General features: G+C 38.7%; 1 protein-coding gene across 4 annotated transcripts in view; it reads left to right on the top strand.

Moving 5' to 3' along the window:
- The window catches only part of STK3 (serine/threonine kinase 3), a 138,537-nt gene that overhangs the window by 14,945 nt on the left and 101,315 nt on the right, over positions 1-22,277 (top strand). For all 4 annotated transcript variants that reach the window (XM_056331020.1, XM_056331022.1, XM_056331019.1 and 1 more), the window contains exons 5-6: positions 15,652-15,816; positions 16,238-16,405. In XM_056331020.1, coding sequence (XP_056186995.1) covers positions 15,652-15,816; positions 16,238-16,405 — 333 coding nt within the window. The remainder of the gene's footprint in view (positions 1-15,651; positions 15,817-16,237; positions 16,406-22,277) is intronic.

Genomic DNA, 22,277 nt, shown 5'->3' on the forward strand with positions numbered 1-22,277 from the left:
GGTTTTGAAAATCATGAGTAGCACAAAACCCAGTGAGTTAGACATGGCTGTATCTTACTGTTTATTACAAAACAGGAGATCACTTGTGTTAGTAGATCCAAACCAACATTTTTTTCTCTATGCATGATCGTAAGGTCTACTGTATAGTTATAGAAGATCTTATAGAAGCTAACAGTTCGTTTTCCAAAGGCATTTGAATAAGACCAGGAAGAAATGACTGGGCCTAAATGCAAATGTTTAATGGCTGGAGCAGGAAATCCATATGCTTCGGGTCTCTGGGAAGGTGAAGCAGACAGCTATCACCGTTTACTTGACATGTGCTTACATTCAGACAGGCTACTGGGCTAAACAGAACTTTCATTCTGGCTTAGGATAGGTGATGTTCTGATGCATATAACAAAAAAAGCAAAGCAAACTCCTCCTTTTCTTCACTTGCTGTACCTATGTCTTGGATGTTTTAGAAGTTTTAGATGGAGGCTTTGGAATTGTTTGATTTCTCCTGTTCTTTGTGGAGCAGTGACCTGATCACCCAGACTGCCGTGTGATGGAAAGCTTATGACTGTGTTACTGGAATGAGGCTGCTTAAAGTACTTCAGCATTCTGTTGGTGACCTTCAAAAAACTTTTTTTTTTTTTAATATGGAAACAAGAAATGGTTTCTCTGTACTTTTCAAAAGAAAAAAAGAAATGTCTTCACTTGGAAGTGAGGGGGGAATTGATTCTTATTTTGTTAGAATATTTATTGAATAGGCCCAGATACAGAGTTATGTGTTCTGTAGTTTTCCTAAGTTGTCAAATGAAGACTGTGGCTGGGCCAAGGAAAAGTTTGTTTCTTGCTTCTCCCATATGTAAGGAAAAGAAACCGAGGAAGAGAGAATTGAAGTAAGAGCCCTTACTTCAATGCAGTGGTTGTTAGGGTCATCATTTGGACTTGATTTTCTTAAACCTCTTTTTCAACTTGCATGAGTCTATGATCATACAAAATAAGTCATGGGAAATGGTGGATGTCTCCTCATATTTGGGGAGGAAACATTACTATAATTTGCCCTTGTTGCTTATCTCTAGAACTAAGAATTTATCAATCTTTTTCCTGTATCTGTTTCCCATACTTCTTCAAAAGTTTTGTTGTTTGTCTAGAAGGTGAATAGCACTAGGCTTTGCTCTAATATACCAAAAATGAGGGATGCAGAATTCCAAGATACGGAAATTACTACTGACTGTTGGGAGCCTGTTCATATAGAGAGGTTTTCAGCTTAACAGGAGCAGGTTTTTGTCCAAGAGGCCCAAGCCACTACTTTGAAGTTAAATTGACCCCTGGAATTCTTCCCCAGAGTCTTCTAGTATGCCAGGCAGATCAGATCAGCACTAGAGCAAGCTTACGATGCCTGTTAGCTCACTGAGATGTGGTGTTTATTGGTCCAAGGCAACAAAGCTGTACATCTAGTTTTGTCTGCTTTTCTTAGAGACTGATTTGTGATGTACATTTGTCTTGCACAGTCAAACTGTGGGATGCTGCCAGAAAGGGCAGTTCTGCTGTTACTCTCTAACCTAGCTGACGTGTTCCTGTGTTTTCCATGCCTTGGATGCATTGATTGTGTGTGGCTGCAGGGTGATCTTGGATAAGCTTGATGATCTGATGAGGGAACTTCTTCCTCTAGCCTTTTCTCCACCCCCTTGTGAAGTAACTTGGGATTTATTATGGCAGCACAGTGGCTGGATGCGATGCAAGAGTGACATTAGGAATGAGCAGTGGGGAAAGGGAAGGAAAATAAGGAATGAGACTGACTTTTCCAGCGGCAGCTTGCAATAGAATAATTACAATGTGAAGCAATACTTTTAAGTCCTGCTGGCTGCTATTAACATAGTGGGGAGTACTGACACATAGGCAACCCTGCCTTTCTAATTTAGGGTGGACTTGCTAATCCACTGATCGTGATTGAGTCATCCTAATCCTCTCTTTCAGGGACCAAATACAGTTGGCTGTAGCATACCACACAGTGGCTATGCAGTGAGTTTGAGATAAAACCTTATATGGGGCAGTATCGTAAGTGACAAGCATAGCAATGTACTACTGTACAGGTGGTGTGCTGTTGGGTCCAGAGGTCCTGCATCTTGTATCTAAACTGTGACTTCCTTTTGCATACAAATTTATTTATCAGTTACATATACATTGCCTCATGTGTTCTTGTTGATTATCTTCTGCTGTGTTTTCTTACCTAATTCCTGTTTTCTTGTGTTTAAGCTCCAGTAATTCAAATGAATAGTGTATCTGAATCTCTGGATTCTGTGTTTAAATGTCCTGGTTTTGCTTTCTCTATATGCTACCATGGGGGTCCAGGGCAGACCTTTGTTACCTTTCTACGCTAAAGGTACTTTGCAAAATGTTATTTTGCAGTTTTAAGCAGTCATGTTTCTCAATAACTTCACAATTAAAATAGTTTTAATTTATATGCCTTTGCTGCAGTAATGTGATTTGCAGCTCTAGATTGGTTATTAGGCCTTAGATAACTCCTATGTTTTTCTGTTTAAGTAGCATCTATCACTGTGTAGCTTCCTCAGTTGAGCCCACATGGATTAACTAATAGCCAGACAGTCTATACACAAGGACTGAAATTCCTTCTGTGCTGGCTAACTTGTTTGACTGATCTCGGTGGCCAGAAGGTATGGCAATGGACAAGTCCATCCTGGACATACTGCTGACCATGTTCTGTTGGTAAGCCTTCTGGGAGGTGATTTGAATCAGTGGGCCAGTCAGCTGTGTTGCTGTTTGGACTGGTCTTTAGGCCAAGACTCTTCAAGTACTTTTCTATACAGCCAGACTGAGGAAGAAAGAAGTTGATCCTAATGTCCTGGTTGCCTTACTGTGTATCTAGCCTTACAAACTAAAGTCAAAAGCTTCTGCAGTGTGATGCAGAGGTTATTCAGTGCTTGTCTAATAAAATCCTTATTATGGTTTTGAATGATTGACTGTTAACGATCACAGATTACACATTGCTGCTGGGTGGCGTTATCTCAATTTTTAGGGATTATTTTTCCTTTGTTCTTTCATAGTAGCATTGTTGATTCCTTCAAAAATGGGTTGTGGTATTGGAATCTTAAAATGAGATTTTTTTTTTTTGGTAAGCTTTTTTGAAACATTGCGGTAAAACTGTACCCATCTGCTTGGAAATGGGCTCATAATAGAAAAGTAGTTTTCATCTCAGGAAAAGAGGTGTTTGTGTGCCAGAAATAAGGTGCATATTATATGTTAATTGTCATGAAAGAAGAGCAAGTTAGAGCTACACTGTCATTCATCTGTTTCCAAAAAAACTGTGTATGTATATATATTTACAAACAAATAAGGCAGTCAAAGCATTCAGAAGTTGGGATGTTCAGAGCTAAGACTGGCCATGCAGCATCCTCTGGCAAGTGTGCAGTGTGAAACGCTAATTGTTCCCTCTTCCCCCTTTTTCTATAGGACTCAGTGTTAGTGGATCATGCTCAGTCAGTGAGGAATCACTGTATATGCTATTAAAATAGTATATAATCTGAGGTCTGGTGTTTATTTGCAAAATACTAAAAGAGGTGATCTGGAGACAGAATTATCTTTTCCAAAATTTATCTGACCTTCATCTTTCCATTAAAATAAATACTGTTATTAATTAATCGGATACTACTGTGAACACCTACAGGTCAGTTCTAAGGAGAATTAGCTTCCTGGATGGTATCTGTAGTTTCCCACCTAGATTACCCAAGGCAGGTGCATAAGATGTTGGAGATCACTTTGTGGGCAGTTTTAAAACTGTTGGTAGCCACGTAATATTAAAATGCTTAGCATCACATAATTCACTAACTTTCTGTATTTAAAGTGTGCTTCTTGGAAAAAGCTTACAAAATACTGCTTCAGTTCTAATGGCTGTACTTGCTGGGTTTCACTATGTTTATATTTGCTACTGATCTTTTTCTGCAGTTGGGTCACCACTAAAAGCTGAGGGAGGCTATATTATGTTGAGAGGGGGATAGAATTTTCATGCTTTTTCTATCTGTACAGACTGTCTAGCTGCATATTCCACAGATGTCATTTCATTCCCCACCTTCCCCCAAGCTTCAGAAAGCAAAATTGGGGAGATTTTTAGGACAATGGCAGGAGTTGCATCTGTGGCTTGAAGTCAGTTACTCATTTTCAAAGAAAAGATTGTTAGAATTAGTTAATGTAAGCAGTAGCTGTTTTCCCCTCTTGTATATAGTTTTTGTTAATGCCAGTTTTAAGTTGCTGAAACAATAAAATGGTTATGTAAAAACAGAATGTAAAGGAACTTTTACTAATGTGTTCAAGTCAGAGACAGCTGTTCAAATGAATGTTTAACATAAATGAGAGGTCAGTCCTCTATTGCTACCCCATATACACCTTGCATCACGAAACACTCACAATGTCTTATTTTTTTAGTACTAAAGGGTGGAAGTTTAACCTTACTGCCTCCCCACAGTGCTTTTTCCTCTCAAGGAACCCCATCATTGTTTGCCTTGGAGAGCTGTAAGTATCGGCTGAATTGTTAATGTCTTTCCAGATTGAGTCAACCTCTCTGCTTATAAAATTCTAATCTGGGCAATAAAATTTGTCTCAGTCTGAGGAATTAAGCCAGGTTTCATTAAGGTCAAAACAGCGTATCCTTCTTCCATATATATTTTACTTTACAATAAAAGATTATGTGTTTAAAGTTGGGGTGGATTTATTGCTGTATGTTGTGGTGAGGAATTATCGGAAAACTGCAGGTAAAAGAAAGGTCACCCTGTTGAAATTGGATGTTTATTTTAGAGGTAGTGAGGAAGGAGGTGAAGAGTATGCCATTGATTTGGAATAAGTGATGATTTTAAGTTGGAGAGGGACCTCTGGAAGTAATCTAATAGAATATCTTGTTCTAAGGAAGGTGAACTCTGTAGTTTGATTAGGTTAATCAGGACCTTGTTCAGCTGAAACTTGAAATCTGAAGAGGGAGAAATACAACGGTTTCTGCAGCCCTGTGAACTTCTTTCTTGTATCTAACTGAACTTCCTTTGTGACAACTTGTGACTGTTGCCCATTCTTCTTTTTCTTTGCTACTCTGAGAAGTTTCTGCCTCTGTTGAGGGTACTTTGTTATCCCTCCTTTAGATTGTTTAAAAATGCATAGAAATATTCACTCTTCTTGAAAGACTTTAAAGAATTCACTCTGTCAACTTGGTACATCAGGTGCTCTAGCCCCCACTGCTGGATGTACCAGTTTGTCAGCATCTTTCATAGTAGCCTGAAACTGGGTGCAGCATTCCAGACTTGGCTTTACAAGTGCTAAATAAAGGGGAATATTTGCCTGACCCGACTTGCTGACTGTGCTTTCCTAATGCTCACCAATATATGGTGAGCCTTCCCTGCTGTGAGGGTATATTGCTGTTCAGCTTGTCTACTGGAGCTGCCCCAGCACCTTTCCTGCAGTTGTGCTACCTGCTTCATTGATCCTCAGCTCCTACTATTCATGGTATGGTGTTCTTCTGTCCTAGGTGTGGGACTTACAGGTTTGCTGCAAACATAGTTTCTCCAGCTCATTGAGGTCCCTGTGAGTGGTTAGCTCTGCCTTTTGGTGTGTTGACAGCTTCCCCTCTGTTTCATATCATCCACGAACATGGTGGGGATGTGTTCTAGCTCAGGTTCTTGATGAAGATGTCGGGAGTATTCACCCTAGTATCAGCCATCTAGGCATATCACTTATAACTGGCTCTTGGTTACATTTTGAACCACTGTTGAGCCAGCTGTTCTTCCACATCTTCTCCGTGAGTCCTCAGATTTGGCTAAAAAGATATTATTTGAGACTGTCAATAGCCTTGGTAAAGTCAAACTAAATTATGTCCTTGGCTTTCTCTTTATCGTCACAGGAAAGTGGCCAGGTTAATTTGGCATGATTTCCTTCTGGTCACCTTGTGCTGGCTGTTTCCAATCACCTTTTTACCCTTTGTGCGTCTAGAAATCAGCTTCTGAGAGGATTTTCCCCGTAATATCCTGGGGACTGAGGATAAGCTAGCCAGCCTGTAGTTCCTTGGATTATTCTTCTTGCCTTTTCTGAAGATGTTGTCATAAGGGACATCCCCTGATTGCTGTAACTTTTGAAAGTTGGTAAGAAGTAGCCTTGGGTTCGCATTAGCCAGCTCCTTGGCACCTTTAGATATGTCTCGTCTGCTCCCATGGATTTGCATTTGTCCAATCTACCAGAGTAACTCCCAATCTATTTCACTTTGCTACTAGGCAGAGACAGCTGAGAGCCAGAGAAACCCTACTACAGATGGATGCAAAGAAGATGCTTAGGAGATTTCTGCATTGTCTGTCAACAGGTGGACCGCCCCATTTAGCAGCAGGCTAACATTTTTCTTGTAGTTTTTTTCCTTTCTTTCCTTTTTTTCTACATGTAGGCCAGTACAAGCTCTTTTTGCTGTCCTCTGTATTGCTGTCCAGTTTCAAATCCACCATGGCCTTGGCCTTCCTTATTCTGCCCCTTAGTATCCAGGCAGTACTTCTTTATTTGTCTTTAGTAAACTGTTCCTGTTATATGCTTCAGTTTTTTGCACTTTATCTCTGCCAGGAGTTCCTAGTTAATTCAAGATGACCTCCTGCTGGTTTTGCTTGTTATCTTGCATGTCAGAAAGGACTGTTTTCATACTTTGAGGAGGTTGCCCTTGATACTCAACCAGCTCTTCAAGGCTCCATTGCCCTTTTGGGGAGCATGCCCTGGAATCCCACTTACTAGGTTCTTTAACAAGCAGAGGTTTGCTGTCTGGAAATCTGGTTCTGCTGCTTGCTTTTGTCGTTTCCCTCTGTAACTTAACCTCCACCATTTCATAGTTACTTGCCAAGGCTGCCTCTGCCATCCCTGGCAAGTTCTTACTCTACTCATGAGTATCTGGTCTAGTGGAACATCTCCTGTAGTGGGCCTGTGCAGCACCTGCAGTAAAACTTATTACTGCTCCTGTTTTTTGTACCTTGCCATATTGCCCTCCCAACAGGTATCGAGGTGGCTGACACCCCACCTCCCACCCCCCATAAACAGTGGCCTATGATCAGAGGCTTCTTCCAGTGCTGATGACTTCACCTACATCACCTTTTTGACTGGGTGGTTTGCAGCAGATGGCATCCATCTTTTAGGCTGCCCTTCTGGTTTTGATTTATAAACTCTCAGCAAGTTTAAGGGTTCCATAGCAGAGCTGCATGTTCATGTGCAGCTCACCCCTACCCACCTCTCCTCCTTGTTGTGAGGAGCCTGCACCCATGTCTCACAGTGTGTTAGTTGTGTGAGCTATCCCATTGAGCCTCTAATTCAAGTGACATCATCGTTCTGCAGTTGTGCACGTGCTGGCAGCCTTTCCTGTTTGCATCACAGGCTGTATACTTCTGTAGACAGGGTTTCAGGTGTACCCATCTGTCCGACTTTCTCCAAAAGCAAGTGAGAAAACTTCCTCTGGAACCCTCTCCAAGCTTCCCTGTTCTCTGTTTCTCCACTTAAATGAGGGCTTTGGTTTCTGTTCCCTGGGGAACCTAGTTTAAAGTTCTTTTCACTAGGTTAGCAAGCCTGTTGGCAAAGATACTCTTGACCTCCTTTGTCAGGTAGATCCTGTTTCTCTCTAGGAGTCCTCATTCCTCTGAGGATCCTGTGTTCATAAAAATACTAATACTTCGCTGCTGTTAGCAGGCCTGCTGGAAGGTGGTGATCTGAAGGTGTATCTGCTTTTGCTTGAGGCTTTTCCCCTTGTTTGGCAGGATCAAGGGCAATATCATGCTGACCCTTGTTCACTTAATACAGGTTATTCAGGATCTCCCCTGGAGATGCTGTCAGGGTCAATGGGGGTGGTGTGAATAGGTGTGTAGTTTGTGAGCCAAATGATCTGTGTGCAAATGTGTTTTATATAATGGTGAAGCTGTTTTTAAACAGCGACAACGCAAGTAAGTGCTTCCTGTTTGAAAGGCACGTGGCTGTGCTGTTTTAACTGACCTGTGGTTAGGACTTCCACTGAGCCTCTTGACCTTATTCACAGTGCTTTGTCAGAAAAGGACTTTGAAGAACCAAAGTAACTAAATCTGTGCTGATCACAACTGTGTAGACGTGACAAATCCATGTTGCTGTGCTACTTAATCATAGTCAAAATCTTTTTTTCTCATGTTATTTGTACTTAGTACAGTGCTGGAGAGGCTCTGTACTGTTCTGCATTACTTCCAAAGTTGTGCTCAACATCTCGTTAGCCACTTCAGTAATTCATAGATGTTGTATAGTAAGTTGGAACTTGGTAGTAAAGAATAAGGGCTAAGGAATCAGACTTCCATATGCTAATCAGTTCTTGATCTCCCTGTGTGTACTTACTAGTACTAGCTGATGTTGAGCATGTGACCGTGGGAGGTGCCTGAGATTTCCTTGAAGTTTTCCATATGAGCTGCTAGATATGTTTTAGATAATTTTATGTTGCTGCTGACTGTAGTAATTTTCAAACTACAGACACAGGATTCAGATTTGTTAGCGCTATCTTGAATTATCCAGTATGAAAATGCTAATTTGAGAAGAGAAAATGGGGTCTGTTGCATATTATATTCAAGAAACATTACAAAATTTAATGTTACTGGGATGACATAGTACAAACCACAAAGCTGATAATCACCTGATTATAACTGATAATCACCTGTGCAGTGAAGGGTCATTCAATAAACATAACAGGGCTTATTGCAGCATATTTTCCATATGATTGTATGTGTGCAGCATGACTTGAGCTCAGTAAGAATGATGCTGCCTCACTTCCTTCACATGATCCTATGCTTAAGTTGTTATACTTGAGTAAAACTGGTAATTCTCCTATGGTAGTGAGTTCTTATTCCAGTCATTATCGTAATATTTAGGTGTCTCCTTAGTTATATAATAGGAGGAAGAAGGGATTATCCCCATTAGTTTGGGACAATTATTGAAAGTCTTAGACCAAACCTTGCTGTCATGAGTGAGGTACCAAATAATGATATCTAAATTACTTAAGATATAAGCTGTGATTTTTGTTTGAAGAAGTCCTCACACAGAGCATATAGATCTGCTTAAAAAAAAAAAAGAGTCTGAAATGCGATTGCTGTGAAAGAGATGTTCAAGGAAAGTGGCCTCAAGAGAGTGCAGTCTTACTGAAGTCTGGAGCAGACAGTGGGAACCAGAATTTAATGTTGACTTCAGGCTAGAGCTGCAACTGTAACAACAACTTTTCTCTCTGAAGCTTTTTGCCTTAATTCATAAGTTATACTTCAAATATTAAAAGCGGGAAGGGTATTGTAGTAACTGTCATTTATTCTCCCCTGCTCATTTGTTCATCTCTCCATCCTTGTCATCACGTAAATGAAGAATAGAAGTATGTGAATATGCTAAGATCGATGATGTTCCAGCTTCATAGCTTCTGCTGGAAGAATGTTTATACCATGGTGCCTTTATTTGCCATGAGAGTGGATTTACCCAGTGTACTTGACCTAATCAGACTGTTTAGATGCAGTAATGTGATACTTCCTGGAAGCATCAGGCTCATTGTGCATGTATTACTTGGTGTAAAAAGAGCAGCTGGGAATGGACTTAAGCAGTTAAAGCAATTCAGCTGACCCAGACCCCTTCAGAGGGGCCCTCAGGAAGGAGAATGCCTGTGAGCAGAGAACCTGTAGATGAGTTGTCCCAACAGCTGCATGGATTAGGTAGTGTGTGATAGACTGCATAAATGCATCCTTAAGTCTCCCTTGTGCATAGTATTGATAGCCAGTTAGATGTAAATATGTGGATTGGCTGGTATCCTAATAGATGTGGAACACCTGAATTTGCTGTGATCTGCTTTGCTCCAAATTTCCATTTTAAGGACTGGCTTCCTGGCTAATGTTTTAATGTAGGTTTTATCATTCACATTCATTTTAATATTTAGCTTGCATGTGGTTTTGATGATGAAGGATTTGAAGCTGCTTCATGGTTGACTCATATTTAGAGGGTAGCACCAACCCATCAAAGAGACATAGCATACAGAATTAGAACTAAACAAAGATACCAAGCAGATAAATGTTCCATAGGATTTTAAATTAGGATCTTGACACAACTAGCAATTGGAAACAAAGCAGAAAGATAATGTCTGTGAAGTTATACTAAGATGCAAGGTATAGAGCATGCTGTGCTGATGTAAGAATGGTGCTGTATGTTTCAAAGCTCGAAATAACATAAACCAACCATTTTAACAGGAAGCACAGTACCCATATGGTTTGATCAGGAGTAGTACGGTGTAGGAACCATACAGCCAGACCAGGATAGCAACGCTGACTGTAACATATTCCTGGTATTAAAATAGTAAATACTTTTGGTTGTTCTGTGTGGTAGTTACCAATGGCATTATTTGTATGATGACATTTAATTGCTGTTAGAAATGGAGTACTGGATATTAAATAGATTAATTCTTGTGCTATGACCTACAATAATTAAGTTGTGTGCTATGGCAAGGCATACCATGGGCTGATTCTGTACTTAGCTGTTTCCTTAAGTTGAAAGTCACTTGCAAGGGCATAGTCACTACACTAAATACATGGAGGAGAGCCTGTGATTTAGGGTAAAGAAGGGAAGGAGACAGTTAAGAAGCATTCTGATGTGGATTTTAAGAGTTTATTTGTGGTTTTGTAAGATTTTTGTGAATAAATAAACAATGGGAGGAGCTTTGGATCTGTTTTTGTATGCTTTGGTCCCCTGTTGCTTGCAACAACCAGTAGACTCAAAAAAATGTATCTGCCTCCACCTATTTCCCCAGATTGCATCAGGTTTATATTAGTTTGTGCCAGCTAATCTCTATATGATGTAAAGAAGACCTATACACTGTGTTTTGCTGTGCTTTAAAAAATAATATTAGTGTATTTTTATGTATTTCCTAACAAAACAACTTTTTCTTGTATATATGAAGACATAAACTGTTGATGCATTTAGATAATCTGTCTTTAGGAATATGTGTTGCATTTGGAGTGAGAATAATGTTGATAACATACTCGTGTTTTTAGTTGTTGCTAAACAACGTTTATACTAAATCAAGGACTTCTTGGTTTCTTGGGCCCTGCCAGCAAAAAGGCTGGAGTGGCATAAGAAATCAGGAGGGGATGCAGCCAGGGCAGCTGACCCAAACTAGCCCAAGTGTTATTCCATACCACAGAATGTCATGCCAAGTATATAAATTGGGGGGTGTTGGTCGGGGCCAGGTTGATTGCTGCTGGGGGACTGGCTGGGCATTGGTCAGCAGGTGGTGAGCAGTTGTATTGTGCATCACTTCATTTTTATTTTTTTTTTTTTTTAATTTTTTCCCCCTTCCCTTTGGATTTTATTCCTTTTGCCTTCCCTCTCCTTTTCATTCTTCTTCTTCTTGTTATTCGTATATATTTATTTCAAATATTCAATTGTTCTTATCTCAACTCTTGAGTTTTACTACTTTTTCTGATTCTTTTCCCCACCCTGCTGGGGGGCAGGGGGGGAGTGAATAAGCGAGCGGCTGCATGGTACTTAGTTGCTGGCTGGGGTTAAACCATGACAGATGGATTTGGCAAAGTTCTGGCAGAAAGTGTTACACTCAGCCTGTCATAATCCATCCACGATATGGTATTTGTTAATAGTCAGAGCTTAAATTGCTTGTAGTGTGAGTCTTCAGATAATCACAGTTCTAGTGTACTTAACAAAATTATTAGATCATGTAATGAGGATTGTCTTTTCTCCAGATACCCTTCTGACCATACTTCAGTTTATCTTACAGTTGATTTAAGTCCCTTCTTGCTTGACTCCAGGTCAGGTAGATGGCTTTACTCCCTCGGTCCAATGCCAGGAAAGCTGTCTTGTTTGAGCTGTGTATTACTGGGTTTTCAGTTCTTCTGGCACAAAATTCTTTGAAGTCAGCATAAAGTAGCACAAACAAAGGCTTTAAGCAGTGTGCTACTGAATAGAAATGCTGAAAGATCTCGGAGATAAATGGCAGGCAAGGAATGCATAATGCGCAGCAGAGGCGGTAACTGCTTGCGATGGAGCATGGAGCTAATGCCACCATCAATTTCATCCTCTGCTGGCATAGAGAAAGGTGTATAAAAGTCATGGGGGCTCTTTAGGTATAGCAACACATGTACTTGGGAAAGCAATGCCAATTTGAGCAGCTCTTACTCTGCTACATCCTTGTTGACTATGCCATGAATTGAACTGGGGAACTGATTTGTTGGCAAAATAATTTGGCAGACAGGTTTATTTTTAACTAGGGTCAGTTACAGTTGTTCAGTGGAAGGGCTGACACACAGTGGGAATTACTGCTGTAGGTTGTACTGAGAGGAGGGACTGGAGATTGGCACTGCTGTTTAAATAAATGTACGCGTAACTGTGCCCTTGGGCTCCACGCCCAGGTTTTATGAGACTGGATAGAAGCTGGAATAGGGAAGTAGTTCTGTTTGTTAAATAATTAAAACTTGTTATGAGCAACTTGAGTGGATATAATCTTGCTGACTAATAATTTTTTCCTTTCTGTTGAGTCATTCTGTTGGCTCAGAGTGATTATGAGTGGGTTTTTTGTTTCTTGTGGGCTTTTGGTGGTGGGTTTTTTTTGGAGGGAGGTGCAGATGTGTACCAACACTTTCAAAACCGAAGCTGGAAGAAATTGCTATGGCGTAATTTAATTTCTGTATAGGACTGGTAGAGAAAGAGGGGGAAAATGCAACCCAGTGTTGCAGCCAAATTGGAGTACTCATTTTGACTTTTGTGGTTTCTTATATTTCTAAGAATGCGTCAAGTTCATTTGCTTAGTTCTTACTGTACTGTAATTGAACAGATTCATTTCAGATTTCAGTTACATTAATAGTTTGTTTGTATTTCCTTGAGAAATTGCATCACATGGAATGAAGTGTGTGTGTGCGCTTGCTTTTATTCTAGAATAGATGTTGATGCAAATCTGAGAAGTGTTTTCAGGGGTTTAGTACCTGCAATTCACTCTTACTGTTTCTCAGATAACGCTTGTTCAGGAGCTTAAGTGTTCCTATTATGTTGATCTAAAGCAATGAAGATAAACCACTGTGCTAACTGATGACTTACTCAGTAGTCCATGTAGTTTATGAAGCAGATACATATTTTTTTTTTTCCTACTGTATTTGGTAATGAAATATCTGTCAGCTTGTTGCCAGTTTATACTTGCAACTTATTGTATCATTTGTGATAGTATATAAATTCTACAAAATATTGAAGTAGTAAATAAGAGAAACATTTTGGACTGTTCAGTCTACACCAACTTATTATTTATAGTAGGTGTTTAATAATTGATTTTTTTAATTTATTTTTTTTTTAAGCTTTAAAGCTGGAGTTTGTCTGGTCTGCTTAAAAATAATAAAAAAAAGGCAAGCAAAAGAATTCTTAGTGTTTCTTTGTGATGCTTTTACAGAGTTCAGTAAATACCCCTATTGTGATTGATTTTTTTTTTTCTTTTTTTTTTTCTTCTTACTCTTCAAATTTTCAGGTTGTATTCAGTTACTGGACTAGTTTGAGAGTACCTTCCTCTTCATTGTGACTGAAAAATAAACAGCAAACATGATATGAAAAAAAGCTGGGTATAACTGTGCAAAATGTATTGTTGACTTTAGGAACTCTAAAGTTCTAAAGAGCCTCAACTCTTCTACCTTAATTCACAGAACTAACTGAAGGCCATGCTATTATTGAAGAATATAAAGAAAGTTTTTAAAAATTCAGCATGGTCATAGATGATAATATACACTTGTAAACATTATGTAAGTGAATGTTTTTTTTAGAGACAAGAAGGTATTAACAGGCTGCAACTACTTTAAAAGTTGCAGGCTGACATGTGGCACTATCTTCACATAGTGGTAGTTGTGATATAGTCAGTGTCAGCAATATTAAGATTTGTTAGTTGTACAAATTTATCGCATGATAGGAACATGATATGTTATAGCATAGCTCATGTGGATTCTTTATGCTTAATATTAAGAACTAACAGGAAACCTTTGCACAGACAGCAAACTAATCAACATTTACAGATATTTTTAAAAAATACAGTATTTGTGGCTGAAATTGAAGAGCTATATATTCAATCTGATTTTTTTTCCGATGCGGATATCATCTGGCAGTTTTTGAGTTATGCAGGTAATTTAGAAAAATCCCAGAAGTTCAGTGAGCATTCATTCTCTGCATCAGTTGGCAACAAGAAGAACGGTGTAAGAAAAAGCCTGTAGCATCTGGTTGGTATCCATTCTCAGTCATCTCTGTAATTGTCTACCGTTAAAGGAACAAGTGATTATAGTTATTGGAACTTTCCAGCATAAGAGTACCCTGACATCTTAGTTGTCCTTTTTCAGGGCTGAGTAAGGTTTTGGGAAGGTCATCGGGGCATATCTGTATGGGTGTGGTTCTACAGCTTCGTGTCAGTATGGAGCACAGGCAGAGTGAGAAATACTTTTTTTAAAATATCAACATTTACTTATGTTCCATATAAAATGAAGGCACTAGCCTTAAAAGGAATGGCTTATTTGACAGTCTCCAGTAAAATTCTGTAAACTAGTTGGGAACTATTTGGGTGTTCGTATTTCTGCATGCTATGTTATTTCCCTACAGATAGTAAGTAGCAAGCTATCCCTAAGAAATAAATTTTTCAAAAGCTTTGCGAATAAAGAATTATTTGTTTTGTTTTCTGTACATCTATATCCCTTGCTCTTTGTTTTGGGTTTGTGGTTTTTTGTTGTGTTGTTGTCGGGTTTTTTTGTGTGTTTGGTTTGTTTTCGGTTTTGTGTTTTTGTTTGGCTGTGGGTTGTTGTGTCCGTCCGTGTAGGTGTCATCCGTCCCGTCCCCTCCGCCCCTTATCCCCCAAGATGCTTTTATTTCATCCTCTCTAATTTGTAGATTGCTGGCAATGAGAAACTAATAGTGGTGCAGTTAGGAACAGCAATAGGTGGACAAAAGCATGATACTACTAATTGTAGATTTAGCAGAGGCGTTCTATGTAGGAATTTGAGAAATAAAGAAAATGTGGCATTCCTTTCATCTATTTCCAAATGTAGGACTGTGCTAGTTTGTTGGGCAAACGGCGTAAAGTACTTAAGGGCATAGAAGTTTGAGGAATAGCTGTAGCCTTCTACAGTAGAGAAATTATTATGTCTTTTTCCAGGGAAATATTCTTGTGTGTGCCACCTAGTCCAGTGGTGATCACCATTATCTTTGTCAAAACAAAGGTAATGCATAATTTAAGAACTAGTATGTATGATTTTAGTTATAAATACATTAGTTGTATGTTGTAGAAACTATGCAACTGTCTTTATGAAGGGTGTCAACATGTAAAGAGGAGTAAGTTGTGATTAGCAGGCAAGAGAATATTGCATATTCTGCCATCTGATCTGCATCAGTCAGCCCCTTCTCTAGTTTTGTAGCTCAGTTGCTCTAATTGGACTCTAGATGTGTAAAAAAAATCTAGCGATATGGATCAAGTTAGTAGATAGAGTTTTAAATTGTAAATGCTATTGGGCATATTCCTATGTTAAAATACCTAAGGTACATTGTTTTATTTGTTTCATAATAATCATTATGAAATGATCATGTTTTGAACAGTTCAAATACATAGACTCTGTATATACCTGAAAATGGTTTTGTGTTTTCTTGCAGCTAACAGAAGATGAAATTGCAACTATTCTGAAATCTACTCTTAAAGGACTTGAATACTTGCACTTTATGAGGAAAATACATAGAGATATAAAGGCTGGAAACATCCTTCTTAACACTGAGGGACATGCAAAATTAGCTGATTTTGGCGTGGCTGGCCAGTTAACAGTAAGTACATGTGGAAAAATCATTTAAAAGGCTTTAGTGCTCCTAACTATCTTCTTTTACTTTTGTCTTTCTCTTCTGCCTTGAATTTTGTATCTGAGGAGTGACTAGTGGTAGAGCTAATGTTCTTTATCGTGATGAGTATTTAATGTATTGCAAGGCTGTTTAGTTTTTTTAGTTGTCTGTTTTTATAACCCAGTGTACTTCAAGTGCCTGATAATCCTACTTTAAACCTTTGTTTGAGGTTTATGGTTGTTGTCACCTATTTGGCCCCTGTAGGCTGATGGACTGAATGTGGTCTTAACTGGAAGTCACTACCATTTGACCTCTGGGTAGCTAGTTTTACTTTTAAATGTAGTATTAATATAAAAAGAATATGAAAATAAATATCCATGTTTTAATTGCATAAATAATATAATTACAGGATACAATGGCAAAACGTAATACTGTTATAGGGACTCCGTTTTGGATGGCTCCTGAAGTAATACAAGAGATCGGCTATAACTGTGTGGCAGACATCTGGTCCCTTGGTATCACTTCAATAGAAATGGCTGAAGGAAAGCCTCCATATGCTGATATTCATCCAATGAGGGTAAGTGTCTGTGGTGGTGTTTTCATGTTTGTTGTATTAAACAAAGAAGAAACACTCAAACTAGTACTGGAATTGTAAAACTAATTTTATGATAAGATTTTTAAGACTAAGGGTTTTTACTTGCTGTCTTGCTTTCTATTTACTGCGGTTTGCCTGTGTTTTAACACATCTGTATCAGGTTTCAGGATGCTTTTATTTCCACTTGAGAGAGAGCTAAAGCAGTACGTGCTTAATTGACTTGAAGGCAACATAGAGTGAATTCTATACTGTACCTGCATTTGAGGAGTTCCGCAACCAAGAGGGGCCACCCTCCTTTGAAAGGGAGTTTTGAAGTAAAGATGACCGAAGAAGGATTCAGAATTATCCTACGTGAGCACTGCTGATATTAATAACCCCTGGCAGTTTTTATTTATTACTGACTCTTGAAGTCTGTTACTGAGTTAGTTTTTGCAAAATAAAATGTAAATAGATTTAGTTGCTTTGTGAGAACTAGCAGTTATAAAGGCATTATTTGGAGAAGTTCGTGGGGAACAACGTTTATCTAGGAATAACTGTTGCCACTGTTAGTCATGCTTTTATTTTTTGAAATGAGCTATAGAATAGCCACACTGATTGCACTAAGCATCAATAAATACTCTGTTCTTGTCCATTTGGTATTAATACAAGGCACTTTATATTGCTAAAGGCAGATTTTTTTTTTTCAGCTTTGTGATTTGCTGAAAAAATGGCATGCATATCAGAAAAATTTATTGAGTTTTCTTTTGCTGGTGCCTCATGTATCTGGATCTTAATATAAGGAAGCCACTGCTGTTGAAAAAGGAGGTAGTGTTTATATATGAATGCTGTAAGGTGGTGCATATATGAATTAAGTGTATTTAGTGATGTTAAGTTCTTAATTTTTGTGTGCGCTTTTTGGAGCAGAGATGTTTCCTGAAGTTTTATGGCAGTGTGAAGCTTGGTTAAAGCTAACGAGCATTTTGCAGTTAGAAACATTACATAATTTTGGAAGCAAAGCTTAGTAGTTTTCCTGCACCGTATTTTTTCTTTCTGTATAATTAACTTATTTTAAACTGCTGTTCAAACTGGAAATACTCAGATGAAAGCTGAGAACAAAATTAGTATCTCTGAAGCTTGGTTTTGGTGGGAATGTAATTTAAGATGAAATAATATTTTAAAAATATTTTTAAGGACTATTGATTACAAATTAAATACTTTTCATCATGTTGGGTTTTTTTGTTGTAGTTCTAAGGAAGATGTCTTAATTACATCTGAGTTCATTTTAACACCACGTAGTTGCACTAGCTGTTGAAAGATGAGGACTACATTATCAGAGAGGATTTTTATACACATGACAATAGCTGCTTATAAATCAAAGGTCACAGAGTTTGAAAGCTTGTGAATCTGTTTAATTCTTGTAATCAAATGAATGCTATCAAAGGCCAAAGTAATTTAACACAACAATTCTGGATTACATAGAACATGTGTTCTTGTTAATAAATTATGTTATGGTTTTTAAGGGCTTGTATGCAGTGAGTACTCTTTTGTATATTTGATACCTACGGTTTTTCTTAATTTTTATTAGTGAGTTGTTACAGTGGTTAACAAGAAATACACAGATTTAAGTTGCAATAGTTTTCCCAGTGTCATATGATATAGCTTCACAGGGCTTTTGGACATATGTAGATGCTTTCCTACTTTGTTTTAGTTATGACACAGAATTGATACAGGCAAGCATGAAAGCTTGGGCAAATTTTCACTGCTTTTTCTAGATGTTGCTGGAGTTCTGTGGTATTTATGTAAGGCACAATTTTGTTACTTGGGAATGCATGTTGAAATTACCATGTGCGCTATGTTGCTGTAGGCTGGTTGGCACTGCCACAAAGGTAATGCACTGCCAGTAGGCCATTTCCTTGTCAACTGCATTTACAGCTTAATAGAAATATTACATGACTTCTTTAAACAAGTGTTTTGGCAGAGAGGAAATAGCAGATTCCATGCAAACAAGCATAGCTTCCTCTGCTTAACCACACTAGCTACTCCAACGAATTGTGCTAGTTTCAGCTGGGAAAGAATGAGAAGGGGGGGGGGGTTGCAAAATGGAATTTCATGTTGGGGGGGGGGGGGGGGAAAGCAGCAGGGTTTTTTTCTGTTTAAGTATTCTTATTTTAGTATATTTAACTGTGTGAAGTGTCATCAGTGCTATTTCACTTGTTTCTGTTGCAAACCTGAGTTCAACAGAACCTGCGGTTGTCATACTTGGTTTGAGGCTCAAAGGTCAGGACCATTTGCCAGCCCAGTAAGTCCAGTGCTTTATTCATGTAAAAATTATGGAATGCCTCACGTGTTCAGTGTCAGAGTCCTTCTATACTTTTGCTAATGATGAAAAGTGAGACTGCTGTATTTTCTTGTGAGTTTTCATCGAAGACAGTGCGTTTTCAAGTAGTTTTGAAGGAGCAAGACTGCAAATGGTCTCAAGGTTGCCCTAAAACATGGTGATACAGCCACTAGAAATAACAAGGAATTTGCCGAGAAGTCAAAAATCACTCAAACCTGGATAAGTTAACACATCCAGCAGGGCTAAAAGCATGCTGAATGTGGTACTCTGTGCAGCAGCCAGGGTTAATGTGTGATAACAGTGTTTGCATCTGCCTTTGATTGCTTTGCTGGGATGAGGAGTTACGAATTTGCAGTGGACCTAATTAAAGAGTGCTTCAATATGGTTCTAGAGCAAGACTCGATCTCCTATTCTGAGGCTGCAGTGATATGTTTCAACAGCTGTGTTCCTGTGTCCCCCATTGACTGCGGCATGTATGCTGTCCTCTAGTGATAAAGCATTACGTCCTACCACTGTCTTAATTTAATTCAAACCACTAACTGCTTTGTTCAGTCTCTCCTGTTCATACAGTACTTGTCTTGATTGTTTCTGTTTGTTTCTAAATAGCTGTTTTTTTAATATATATATTTTTTTTAATCTGTAATCGAGGCATAAAGGTTGGCACTATTTTACCATAGTAGTTGTGATCTTGCTTTTTGGTAAGCACTGGTAAGATGCTCTTGAAATATCTTTTATGTTTGCTAATCAAGCCATGATCTCAGGTGGTTGTACCAAAGAGTTATTTCTGGTAGAAGATCCTTTAAGCTGCAAAGTTTTTGCCTGATCATAATCCACCTGCTGCTGATACTTGGCTGTATTAACCAGTAGATTAACAACACTTTGCCATAAAGCTAATCTTAAACCTTAAGATGGCTGTTTTTCAAGGACCTTTGTCTAGGACCATCCTTACCAAAATTTACCACGCAATGACATGATCACTTACTGTTGTGAGGCTGTGATTTATATGATCAACTTAAGGCAATTTCATTGTGGGCTGCTGGCTATAGAGGCAGCCTATCCTTAGCCAGGAGTTACTGGCCTTTCTGTCAAGCGAACACTAGCATTTTTGTGGCCTCACGTGGAGCTAGATAAAGGAACTGATGTTCTGAAAAGTTAACCTGACAGAAACTTTCTAGAACTGAGCCCCAAAAGTTGTAGGAGCCTGTGGATGGACAGGGGAAGTGTGTTGAATGGGGTTACTGCCTTTGACCACAGCCATGCACTGAACCTTGTAGACCAACTGTAAAAGTGCAACCTACATTTTATAAAACTTACTGCTCTTTGCAAGGTCAACACTTACAGACAGGTTGGTGTGCTTCAGCTAAACACTGGTAGCTCTCTTTCAAAAAAAAAAAAAAAAAAAATCCCAAGAACAAAAAACCCCCACTGCCACTAAATAAAAAAACCCCTACCCCAAACTCTTTTCTTTCATGCTTATCAGGGAACTGCAATAATTCACGTTGCTGTGGTATGGAAGAAGCTGGTGGTAGATGTGTTTTTTTCAACACTTCACAGTATTGGCCTTTGTTTCTTTAGGGTGAGGTTTCTTGGAAATGGACATGTGGGCATCACATGTTCTGCAGTGATTTGGAGGAAGCCAATTTGAACTGCTTCCATTTGCCTTAAGTCCAATCATGATATTTATTTTTCCATGGCACTTACCCAGATTATCCATGCCTCCTGCTTAGCCTGTGTCATTTCCAGCCTGGACTAATCTGGTTGTAATAACCTTTTATTCCTGATGTATTTTATAACAATCTACCATTTCCCAGTTTTTTATTCTCAGCATATTGCATTAAAACTGGAGATAGAAGTGAGAATTATTGCTGTGTAAAACTGTAAGAACCAAGCAGGGTGTCATGTGGAGCATCGCTGTCTGATTGAGAGCAGTTTTCCAGTCATTGAGAAACTGGTTTCCTCTATGCTTTTTGTGCCAGAAGTTGAAGAGAGGGGAAAAAGAAAAACCAGTTCTGGTGATGTCAGATGTCTTTCTATGTAGTCACTCTTGCATTTCTTCCCTCCAATGGATGGAATTGTCTCATCAGTTTCTGTTGTTTTCTTTGAGTGTTCACCTATCTTATCTCAGCATTACTGCTTTTAATTTAGAGTAGGTTTATAAAAGTATATTATATGGGGGTTTTATTTTAGTGCTTTTGCTTATCTTCAGAAAAGAGTTTGAGTTAACCTGTAAAGGTCCTTTTCCTTTTAAGAACTTTCAATGAGACACTTTTTGTTAATTTGTAACGATCTTGCCTGCTGTTTCTAGATAGTGAGCTAATATTTAAAGAGACTTAAAATATGGATTTTTTGATTGTACGTTACTGTTCATTATTTTACTGCCTCTTCAAAATCTTGTGGGAGAATGACAGTGAGCTGTGGTAGGACTACCTGAGTGTGATTCCTCAGGGTGGTCATAATTCTTCAATACTTCTGTTGGGCATTCGGTGTTATGATGGTTCCCTTACAACTAAATATCCTATGTGCTTTTAAGTCATTTAACATGTCAAGATTATTTTCAAATAGTTAAGACTTAAGTCTTGAAAAAAGCATGTGAGACCCTAACTCATCCAGTTCTTTGAATGGTACGAATGCATATCATTAAAAGAACAAAAAAAGTTACGACTTCTGGATTTTCCTTTGTGTCTCATTTTGTTTTTCTTACTAAAATCCTGTCCTGAGAAATCCAGTTTTGTGTGTGTTGTCTTGCACAATGCCATAGTTATTCTAAATTTGTAAATAATAAATGATGATTTTAACGTATAATGTATGTTTACAGTGGGGACCCAAGACACTGATATGGTATGGTTGAAACAGTAGACTGGAATTGGAGATGTGCCTTGCTGCAGGCTTCCTGGAGAGCTATTGGAAGACCTTTGGACCTCTCTAGGCTTTAAATGGAGTTTCTGCACTTGTTTTAAACTGACCTCAGTGCGGGTGATGGCTATAAAGGGCTGGTAAATACCTGTAAATACCTGTTCCCATGCATTTTCATCACCCATTGTTGTTGGAATGAACATTTAGATGGCCACATGATGAGCTGGATCAGAAAATTGATCTATCTGAAAGCTAACGACATAACAAGAAGTAACTTTGTTACTGTGGTGCTTGGACTAGGTGGGGACACAAATATATGGTGAGAAACTTTAGGAGAATTGGGTGATCCCTTCTTGGGGCTCGGCCAGGTTGGTGCTGAGGTTGACTTAAAGTAATTCTAAAACCAGAGTCTCAGCTGTCCATTTGTAAATTTATTATAATTAAAACTTATACAGAAGTTTCCTTAAACAATTATTTATGTAGGTATGTTAAAGGTCATAACGCATCCAGATACCATCATGCTTGGGAGCTATAGCTGTCGGTGCAGTGCTGCCATGCTGGTTTTGCTGCTCTGGATTTTATTTACCTTTTGAAGGCAGAGGGAGTCTGAGGGGAAGGAAGGAGACTGCTCTTGCTTTTTCTTATAGACTAAGTAGTGTCTGCAGGCTGCAGAACTCCTCTGGA

The sequence above is a fragment of the Falco biarmicus genome, chromosome 3 (assembly GCF_023638135.1).
Source record: "Falco biarmicus isolate bFalBia1 chromosome 3, bFalBia1.pri, whole genome shotgun sequence".
NCBI lineage: Eukaryota > Metazoa > Chordata > Aves > Falconiformes > Falconidae > Falco > Falco biarmicus.